This window comes from Conger conger, chromosome 4, assembly GCF_963514075.1.
Source record: "Conger conger chromosome 4, fConCon1.1, whole genome shotgun sequence".
Taxonomy (NCBI): domain Eukaryota; kingdom Metazoa; phylum Chordata; class Actinopteri; order Anguilliformes; family Congridae; genus Conger; species Conger conger.
Genome location: NC_083763.1, coordinates 56,993,506 through 57,004,680, shown reverse-complemented (window position 1 = coordinate 57,004,680; position 11,175 = coordinate 56,993,506). Strand labels below are relative to the sequence as shown.

The window sequence follows — 11,175 nt, the reverse complement described above, 5'->3', positions numbered from 1 at the left end:
TGTTGGGTGGTGGGATACGTCTCACCACATGTATATAAGTGAAATTTCGTCCACGCAATCACGGAAGAAGTTACGTTAGTCTTTTTTGTGTTCTCAGAGACTCATTGATTCTAGCTACACCTTGACCAACACATAATCATGGATTCAAGCAAACCTGCTGACTGTTTTGATGGGTTTTCAGGGGAATTTAAATCCTTCGCGACAGACGCAATCCACGTGGGTCAAGAACCGGAGCAATGGAAGTCTATGGCCGTAGTGCCACCTATTTCGTTGTCCACCACGTTTAAACAACATGGACCTGGACAACATTCTGTAAGTGGCGCCCAAAATGTATTTAACGCTTGAAGGACCTTTTCACACGAATCACAAAATTAGCTTCTGCTCATCCATGTAGATTGTACCGGCGCGAATTCTAAGACTGCCGTGGCTTTCAGTAATATTGGTTTAAAACTCAAAAGCATATTTCCTGTTAGCAGTCTAACTGGCATGGCCATATTTGGTTACTGTAGCATCCACGTCAACGGGAAATTGACTTCCACTGGGAGCGCAGCTGGGAAGGGGGTGGACTTGTTTGGGTCCCAGAACAGTTGCATGTTGAATCTATGAACACTGACACAACAACGAGTAGGATAGCGTTGAAGTTTGATCTGACATTTACTGACACCCGTTAAACACATCTGCTGTTTTGGTTCGTCGGAATAGCTAGCTATAGCCCAATTTCTAGCGGTAGCTAACTTGTTTTTCCTCCCCCAGGGCTTTGAATACAGTCGAAGTGGAAACCCCTCCCGGAACTGTCTGGAGAAAGCAGTGGCTGCTGTTGATGGAGCCAGGCACTGTAAGCTATTTGCAAATCTTAAATATTTATACCATAATATTATGTCCGTGAAATGCTGCCTTGTTGAACATGGCTGTAGTTGTATGTAATACATTCAGCTATACCTTTTATTTAGGTCTTTCATTTGCATCAGGACTAGCTGCCACAACAACAATCACACACTTGTTGAAGGCTGGTGATGGGATCGTGTGCATGAATGATGTATACGGAGGTGAGCAATGTCTATGTGATGCATACAGTTAAATGAGCATAGCCAATTCCTGAAAATGTAATTGTGTGAAAGGTGGCCCATGTCCATATCATGAAGAACACGAACAATATACTCAGTTTTAAATTAAAATACACTACTTCCTCAATCCTAATGGATCTAATCTAATTTTAGGAACAAATCGGTATTTCAGAAGAGTTGCTGCTCACCAGGGCCTGGATATATCCTTTGCAGACTGCACACAGCATGATGTCCTAAAGACAGCTCTTAAACAAAACACAAAGGTAATTGTCTAAGAAGCCATGTAATTTTTAAACTTTTCCATTTTCCTCATCGTTATTTCTCCTCATTGTGAATTAAATTGTACAAAATGTTCTTTTCCTTCTCATCTTCTGTTTATACTTTTATTTCCTTTTCAAATTTGATGCAAGTTGCCCCGGATAAAGACATGTGCAGAATAAATATGTTAAATATTAAACCGAGGCAAGAATGCATACTGTGGAACAAACTTGGTTTCTTGAAATGGCTGCGGTAAAGCTGTGAAGAGCGTTTCAGAAGGAGGATTTGTTTTTGGAAGCAATATTATCCAAAACCTTCAAACTCTAATCAGAAAAAAATAATGCTTAAATTTTTCATTATTGCCAATCAACATTAAGCTCAGTTTATACCTACCCCCTAGGTATGGATTTTACCCATGCCTAGGTATGGATTTTAATCCTGATCAACATTAGATGTTTGTTCAAGGCCAATTCGGTGTAATGGATGTAAAATGTATGTCTGACTGAACATCTGATGTTGGCTCATAGGCATAAAGTAGTTATGCAACTGGCCTCAGATGGCTACATTGCATAAATATCTGCACTGTATCAGAACTGTTGTGAATATTAAAAATGATCAAATGTTTCTTCTTTTAAATTTTTTTATATTTTGCAGTTGCTCTGGATTGAAACTCCTACCAACCCCACCATGAAAGTAGTAGACATCAAGGCCTGCTCTGAGATTGCTCATGAACACAGCAAAGACATTATTGTAGTAGTGGACAACACTTTTATGTCTGCTTACTTTCAGGTAAGTTTACAACAAACTATTGTCTTTGACAGAGTCTGTGTTTTAATAATGTGCTTTGCGATTGAATCAAAATCTAGTCAGACAAATCTTATTCCAAATCAAATTAACCCCCTAATATTCTAAAGAAATGCGCTTTGTTTTTTTCAATAGCGCCCCTTGGCTCTTGGAGCAGATATCTGCATGTACTCCGCAACTAAGTACATGAATGGTATAGTTCCATGCACCGTATTCATTTGAAGCATCTAAATGGAGCTTTAGTGTGCCAAGTTGTATGTAATGTTACTTCTCTTTTGTTTTGGTGGCATGGGTGAACAGGCCACAGTGATGTTGTTATGGGCCTGGTGTCAGTGATACGAGAAGACCTGCATGAACGGCTGAGATTTTTACAGAATGGTAAGAACATTATATAGGCAATGAACCCTACATAAACCAAGTACCCACCAGTACAGGATGGGTACTGTAGCTGAGCTTTTTGAACCACAGCTGTGGCTCTTGCTGATGATTACAAGGAGTCTGATTGGACAAAACTAGCTTAGTCCCAGAGGTAGGGTTTATGAGTACAGAGCCCACTGTCCAAATTCTTACAGACTGCTTGGCTGAGAGCCAATGGCTTGCGCAAGTTGTTGATTTTCTTCCACTTCCTGATATTTAAGTATAACCTGTTTTTTAAAACCGTTCTTCCTTTAATCAAACAATTGCAGCCATTGGTGCTGTGCCCTCCCCCTTCGACTGCTACCTGTGTAACCGAGGACTGAAGACACTGCACCTGCGGATGAGGCAGCATTTCAGGAATGCCATGGCTCTGGCCAAGTTCCTGGAGACTGACGAGAGGGTGGACAAAGTCATTTTCCCAGGTTAAACCAGACTTTCATTTCTGACTTCCATATATTCAGAATACCTAATCTCTTTGTGATTGAAACTTTGATAGCCAAGTATTGCTTCTGAAAATGCAAGGATTCTAGCCCCCCCCAGTAGAAGGACCTGAATAATTTATTGGAATTCTCCCCCCCCCCCCCCCCCCCGTAGGACTGCCCTCGCACCCGCAGTACGAGTTGACGAAGAGGCAGAGCACCGGCTGCCCCGGAATGATCACCTTCTATATCAAGGGGAAGCTGGAGAATGCCTCTACCTTCCTCAGCAACTTGAAGGTGAATCCAATGGGAAAATATTGAAGGACCTGTAGGACGGGTTAATGGTTTGTTTGAACAGGTGTGCATACTAATCTGATAAGGGCGGGACTTGCCTTTTTCACACACGATTTAGAGGGGGGGGGGTGTGACATTGCTCTTACCTCCTGAGCCTCGTGTGTGTGTGTGTGTGTGTGGCATTAATTGTACAGCCGCTTTGGATAAAGGCACTATATCAATGCAAACCATTTACCAAGTAGCTGTACACACCAGCACTCCTATACAGCAGTGCAACATTTGGGATGGTTTTCTGCCATTCAAGCATATCAAGCGGTTTGGCTAAAATGCTGGCTCATGTTGATGTTGATGAAAAAAATCAGTGGACGAATTTGGAGTACTATGTCTTTGGTATTAAAGCAGGGGAAATGCCTGAAAACGTGTCATTTTCAGATTCTGAACTTTTGATAACACTGGTCAGAAAAAAGTTATGGTCATTAAAAAATGCTAAATCGTGGCACATGGCAAACAATTTTTCTTTTTTCTTTGTTTTCAATATTTGATTGCTTACTACATCAGCACCACTTCTACTTCTAAGACTAGTAGATATTTTGTTTATGGACATAAAGTTGTACGCTACAGATAAGCAGATATCCATAGATAAAGGTGGGCTGTAAAGTTGGTCCTTTATAAGAAGGTGTCAGCCCACATATTAATGAATGATCAAGCTGTGACCTTTGTTATTCTGTACAAAGATGTGTAATTTCCACAATGACAAAAACATGTTTTTCTCTTTGACCCGGATAAGGCTTGCTGGCCTGACTGAGCAAGTGACCGGTCAGTCAACTGGCCCGAATACTGGCCTGTTTATGGAATTTTCTTCATTGTTTCAACTGCAGAAATGGTTGATATTTAGACTTTAATGGCAACCACTATCAAGATAGCATTTCCTTCTCTTAAATCAGTCCTTTGGCTACCACAATACCAATGAATATGGCTCTGCTTTTGTCTTCCAGTTGTTTGCCCTTGCAGAGAGTCTTGGAGGTTATGAAAGCTTGGCGGAGCATCCGTAAGTCCTCTGTGTACCACTGAAATTACAGCTGTGCTTTTACTATGCATTTCCTCTGGTCAGTAATTAGAATGTCATTGTCCTGCTTTTGCGATCCATGTTGTCTGATTATTCTAGAATCGATTTGTTTTTTAAAGAAAAAAACACTTATTGTTTCAATGTTCAGTATCAGCTTGAAATGCTGGGCTTACTTTTGAATCTTGAAAAAAAAAAAAAAAAAAAAAGTTTTTTTTTGTAGTTCAGTTTCCCAGAAGAAATCTTAGAAAGTGTATTGATTGGTACCTGCTATGCAATTTCACACATTTTCATTACTGTTGTGTGATTTGCTGAATGACCTCCTGTCCTCATCAGTATTATTGAACTTAACCTGGATGTTTTTTCTCAGTCCTTCAATATGAAGGGTGTTTGCTTCAATGGCCATCTCTGCAAAAAATTCTAAATGCAGACCGAAAATATGTTTTCTTAAAGTATTTTAAAAGTATATAACGTATGATTAAAACTTTGACACACTTTACCTTGTGTTGGGTTGAGAGAGACAAACCTACCATTGTAATTAGGAGGCAACCCACTCAGGAAAACTCTTAAATATAGATCAAATTATAAGGGGGTCTTTATTTTATGCAGAAAGTGCACGCCTGCTGATTTTACCAACACCATACAAAAAATAAATAAAACGTATGCACTGTAAGAGCACACAAGTGCAAACTGTTGCTGTTTTCAAGGACAACCACCTCATTCGATTAAAAAAAGAACGACGTCATCTTCCGTTTTTTTGTAATTTCTTGCTCAAGGCCTGTTAGAACAGGCCTTCCTGTGAGAACCTTCCTGTGAGACTTTTGTTACATTACTGGCATTTTTGTATCTGGCTTGCACATTTACTGTCACTCATATAAAAGATGAAAGCAATGCCGATCAGAACCGAACCCATCTTTTTATGTACAGTATATAAAGACAACAATATGTTAACCCTTCACTTGCATTTTAGTGTCCTTAAATTCTAAGCATCAGAAGTAGAGCGCAAAATACCTAATCCTTACTGTTGCAGTACTGTCAGGGGCCACAGGAGGGCATCATGAATACATTAGCAGAAATGGAATCCGTAGTTATTCTACAACTCGCTGTCCTTTTCAGACATTAATGTTTGCAAATTAAGTGCCGCATGATGAGGAGAGCAGTTTCAACCCTTTTGCATAAAATTTACAACTTTCAAATGACAAAGGGATCAGAAATGGCACATTGACTAAAAATGATGCAATCAAATGACATCCTTGAGGTTTGATCCCAAAAGGAAAATTCTCTGGCCAAATTATTCTCTGCCAGAAACTCTTGGCCAAATTACAAGGCCAGTTTCAGAAACTGTCAGAAGTTTCAGGAAAAAAACAGATTTGGAATACAGCAACCTTCCACAATATTTTTTTTATATAAAAGATATGTGAAATGTGCTTCCTTTTTAGATATTCAAGGAAGCCCATGGATTATTTTTTGGCCTTGTTTGGTGTTCATTTCATCAGTAACACTCCTGAATCCTTTCTGCTGGTGCTTTTATCCTCTGTACCCTGATGTTCCAGTCGGTCTGACATAGCTCTTCTTCTGTTTGTGTTTTCAGTGCGATCATGACCCATGCCTCTGTTCCTGAGAACGAGAGGGCCAAACTAGGCATCAGCGACACGCTCATCCGTCTGTCCGTGGGGCTGGAGGATGCGGAGGACATTATCGCCGACGTGGACCAGGCCCTGACTGCCGCTGTGAGTGCCTGTGGCCCCTGCGTTCATTAAACGGCATTCCTCTCCGCACGCACACGAGGCACACACTGCTACACCTGCCCCTGATGATGGGTAGCAGGTGTGCTGAGGTGCTGGCGGTGACACTGTCGTCACGGTTGTGTCTCATTGTCAGGCATTTGGTTTGCTGCTAGAATTATGTGTGTCTATTTCTACTGTACATGATGTATAATGTATTTTTTCCCCCATTCTAGTGCTTGTAAGCAACTAGATTATACTTCAGTATATTACCAGAAGGGGTTTCGCCTGTTATTCATTGTTTATTTGCTATGTGCTGTGAATTTGTATTGGGGGAAATAGCAGGTGTCCATTTGGGCTTGCAGCTTCTCTGTGACCATTATTCTCTCGGGTGTGCACTCAGTTGCCGAAGATGGATGTCAACAGAATATTCTCTGAGACACTGTGCAGGAATCTCTTGCCATGCAGTGGTTTCACATGGTGTAGCCCCTGGGAGCAGGGCATCCACTATGCAGTAACATAACGCTTCATGAATGCTGTGTCTCTGGCTTCTAGCTTATTACTAGAGCAAGCAGATGTTAAATAACTCACAGCATCCCCTCAACCAAACCATTAATTGTTACAATGCAAGACTAATATCCAGGGATATTAAACTTCCCTCAATTTTTGTGTGGATTGACCAGCACATTTTTATGTGAATGGAGCTTTCCATCTACATTGTTTGTCCTTAGTTTGCCAATAGCTTCCCAGAATTGTCCACAGCAATCCTCTTACATCGCCAATATCTTGGCTAAATATTTACTTATGGTCAGTTTCAAAGGTGTACAATTCTGATTACAAGAATAAATGGATTTTACGATCATCTATATAATGTGTGCACAGAGTGGTAATTCTGGTAATTATGAATATGATTGGCACGCCCACAGTGTGGTGAGCTTTTTCTCCCCTCTTCTCTTTGAAATCCACCACTGAGTTCAAGTGACGGGAACATCAGTGAGCATCTGCTTTCTGGCCCATCCTGTGGAAGATAGTCGAAATTGAGATGGATATCTTCAATATCCATTTGAAGGCATAAGGAAAGGGCAGTGTGATAAGTGGTGAATTTAACTGGATGTGACACGACATCGGCAGACCGAACTCATTAGATTTCCTGACTCGCATCTCTTGTGGATGGACATGAGCGTTCTGTTTTCAGTTGAAATTGGTGAATTATACGCTGCTGTCAAGCTTCTGCTTTTCCTCTTTCATGTTTTATTTCAGAAATGCAGATGTTTGTGGTTTGTATTGAACATGTGGACAATTGGCCTTTTTTAGCTGGATTGTTATTGCAGCCTAGGATGCTTTGGCAATGCTTGTTGGGCATTGACATGAGGCGGAATGGTAATAATAGTGTTTGCTAGATTCGTGTCTGGGGAAAATGTCAATTGCCTATATTTATGGAATAAATGGATGGTTTAGAGATGGTCTCTACCAGGCGCTGATTGACTCTACATTACTTTTTTTGTGTTTAACAGCATGCACAGAAGAACTGAGCTCTGGAGATTGTGGATCGGCAATGGCATCGTACCACTGTAGGAGAAGCTCCTATGACAGGTCCACACAAATCCAAAGAGAAATGGGCACCATTCGCATAATCTGCACATGCAACTATTCAGGGAAATTGGTCTTGAAACGCTGTGCCTTCCTGAAGTCACAGTTTTAATGGAGTTACTCCGCTTTTGACAGGCCATCAGGAATACATAGACTGTCTTTTCGCTATTTTAGATATGAATTTAGGCAAAGGGAAAGTTCCAGGGCAACATTCGTAATTCTGTTATCTTAGTATTTTCAGATTTGAATTGAATGCAGGAAGTATTTCAGTGGTCTGACTAGATGCTTTTTAAACCGATAACACTGGATATCTACCCAGCTTGTATTGCTTTACAGCTGTACTTTACATATTTTTCTTAAATCTACTTTTAAATTTTTTTATTTGTTTTATTACATCTCTCAAAAAAATGGCCTCTTTGTTTTTGAAAGCTATTACCAGTGCTCCTGGTATATTGCTTAATTTGCCTGAGCATGTGCTTTGCCTAGACAAAGCTGCCTCATTGAAATGTGTCAAAATCCATTTCACAACTGATACAAATCAACGTGCATCATTTTCTGAACTAATGAGTGTGAATGCTTTAATGGCTAATAGCAGCCTGTTGTTCCTGCACCAGTAAACTAGAAGAATGTCTTGTATTTAACTGAATTATCTGTATGCTGAGACTCATTAAATTAAAATGTGAAGATGTATCCAAAGAGTCCAGAGTTTTAATTCATACATGCACCATGCTTTCAGGTAAAGACTTTACTGTGAAATTGTGATGGATTTTGAGGCCGCTTAGATCCAAAAAGAACAACCTCTCCTTGGAATACGGACTTTCAGTGTTGTTCTTGTGTGCAACATTTGTCTGTAGATCAAAAGGAGTGTTGTAACCACAAATGGACTGAAACTTATCTGGGCCCCACTCAAAACTCTTTTGATCAAGATGAATCCCACCTGCCTCCACTGAGCTCAGTTCAGCTTTGAACTCTGTGATTGTTTACTTCCGGAGCAGGCATCTGACACTGGCCAGTCCTCTCTAATGCAGTGCTTGCTTGATAGCAGGAGATGCAAGCATCGTCATGCTGTAAGGATGAGTTGATCGTATTTGCAAAGCATAACCAAAATGTTCAATCTGTTCCAGATATGCGGCTCCAAATGTTTGAACCATCCTAAATTACAGGTTGTGGCCAACCTAAGACCTTTTTTTTAGCTTACAGAATGATGATTCAATGTTTTAATTGCACCAGACTTTCCTATGATGCATTTACAAGCAAGTCCGTTCCAGTGGCCTAATCCGGTAACTCCTTGGCAGATTAGATAAGACCAACCCCTATTTTAGCTGGATTCTATCAAATCTGACATATGCACTCATGAACAACCTGCACATAAGGGTTGAAAATCACAGTGACGGGGCAAAGGAACTTTTGTGGCTGGGTCTGAGACAGGTTTGAAAGCATACATTTGCCTGTTTTTGACATTACTTACAGTATACCATGAAAGCTATGAACGAGGGTTTATGCAGGGTATATACATATGATGTAAATACGAATGCTTTAAGCAAAAGCAAGTTTAACTTTAAAATAGAAAGGCATCCTTTTATGGGCTGTACCATTTTACACAATGTCTTAAGTATTTGGTAATTTGGTGACAACCTGCTTTCTGATTTCATGATGAATGCACTAAAAATATTGGCACTACTAAACCTTGTTGTGCTAAAGAAAACTGGATGTGACACGACATCGGCAGACCGAACTCATTAGATTTCCTGACTCGCATCTCTTGTGGATGGACATGGGCGTTCTGTTTTCAGTTGAAATTGGTGAATTATACGCTGCTGCCAAGCTTCTGCTTTTCCTCTTTCATGTTTTATTTCAGAAATGCAGATGTTTGTGGTTTGTATTGAACATGTGGACAATTGGCCTTTTTTAGCTGGATTGTTATTGCAGCCTAGGATGCTTTGGCAATGCTTGTTGGGCATTGACATGAGGCGGAATTAAAGTGATTTGGATCTTTTTACCTTTTTTGTTTTGCTTGATACATATTACAGAAATGTGTAATAAATTCCTTATTACGTTGGCATTGTGCAGTCATTTTAAGCTATAGAATCTTTAATCCTTCTCCCACATTATGATATGCTCATATCCCTGTGCTAATGAAACCAAAATAATGAGCTAGGTTTCATTTGTAGTCAAGTTGTGCCGCCACAAAAAGACTTGGCATGAAGAGTCAAGCATATTTACTACTTCTTGGCCTGTCATAAGCAATCCATGGTGTCAGTCACTCTGAAGGTTGTTTCAATTGGCTGCTCTGCACTGATCTCTTACTATATAGAAAAAGTGACTTCCTACAGAAGTGGTTTTTGTCCAGTACTTCTAAGACGCCAAGCAAGAAGCGTCTAAAACAGTGATCATCAAATCATGGTCCTCAAGGTCTGAGAACTGCAGGTTTTCCACCCTTCCTTTACCTGGGAGTCAGGCATTAAGATAATCTGGCCAATCAGTAACACTAACTGCTCAGCTAATTACCTGGGAGAAAAGAAAACCAGGATTGATTATTGCTGCTCTAAAACATAGAGAACATGGCAATCTATGGAACTAGAACTGCTATGAGCCTCATCACACGGATTAATGGAGTCATATTTGAGTGGGCAGTCATGATATGCCAGATATCATTAATATAATTTAAGAGCCCCCAATTCAAAAAGGTCCAGTTGAAATAAATAATATAATTGAATTCAGGCAATTTCATAGTATTGATTTTCATTGCATGCCATATCCTATTATGCCTACAGTATCTAATGCTTCAGCTTTTGCCCTAAAATATAACCTTGTGAACATCATTCTGCTGTGTACATGTAACCTCAAATTTGACCTGGCACCTGGAGAATCATAGCCGGGAGCTCTCTGCTGATGTAAGACCCATCAATCACTGAAATACCCAGATGATCTGTGGTGGGAGACCCAAGCTGCAGAAACCTGTTATTTTCATTTGTAGCCCTGGAGTCCTCCGTGTTGGATCCTTGCGACAGTCCACTATCTGCAGTACTTTCTAAAAGTGGCTGAGTAACCATCAGTATTGGAAAGTCTCATCACCAGGGCTGCACAAATTACTTAATTCAAAAGAACTGCACAGTCTGAACTAAACACATCGATTTTGTGCAAGGGCACTGGTCTCTCATTTTTTTGCTTTCAATCAGGTTGGTCCTGTTCAATTTGTGCATTGATTTTGGTAGCATAGTACAGACTGTGCTTTTCTAGTTCTCGGAACAAGATCCGACAAAGGACTATGATAAGGGGTACCTTTTACACCACTTTAATGTTAACTACAGCAACGAAAAACAAAACAAAACAGTTCACAGTATCCAGCTCCAACAACTACACATAATGATGCATCTGGAAGCCTGTGCAGATCCGTGCTTTAGTAGCACCACGGTTGTTAAATTAGGACTAAGATGAATAATCCTTCGGTTTTTACCAGTAACTAATTTGTGCATTAGTGCAGTGGGCCTGTTTCTGGGTTTGAGAAGATTCCACGAAGAACAAGAATGAATATTTTTATT

At 40.2% G+C, this 11,175-nt stretch overlaps 1 protein-coding gene across 1 annotated transcript; it reads left to right on the top strand.

Annotated features, from left to right (window-relative positions):
• LOC133127446 (cystathionine gamma-lyase-like) lies at nucleotides 1-8,323 on the top strand. The gene is made up of 12 exons (XM_061240361.1): nucleotides 1-312; nucleotides 754-835; nucleotides 951-1,046; nucleotides 1,218-1,327; nucleotides 1,977-2,111; nucleotides 2,262-2,319; nucleotides 2,427-2,504; nucleotides 2,813-2,965; nucleotides 3,138-3,259; nucleotides 4,252-4,304; nucleotides 5,911-6,049; nucleotides 7,558-8,323. Exons 1-12 carry the CDS (start codon nucleotides 139-141, stop codon nucleotides 7,573-7,575), a joined length of 1,218 nt encoding a protein of 405 aa, XP_061096345.1. The 5' UTR covers nucleotides 1-138; the 3' UTR covers nucleotides 7,576-8,323.
• Nucleotides 8,324-11,175: the final 2,852 nt, after the last annotated feature.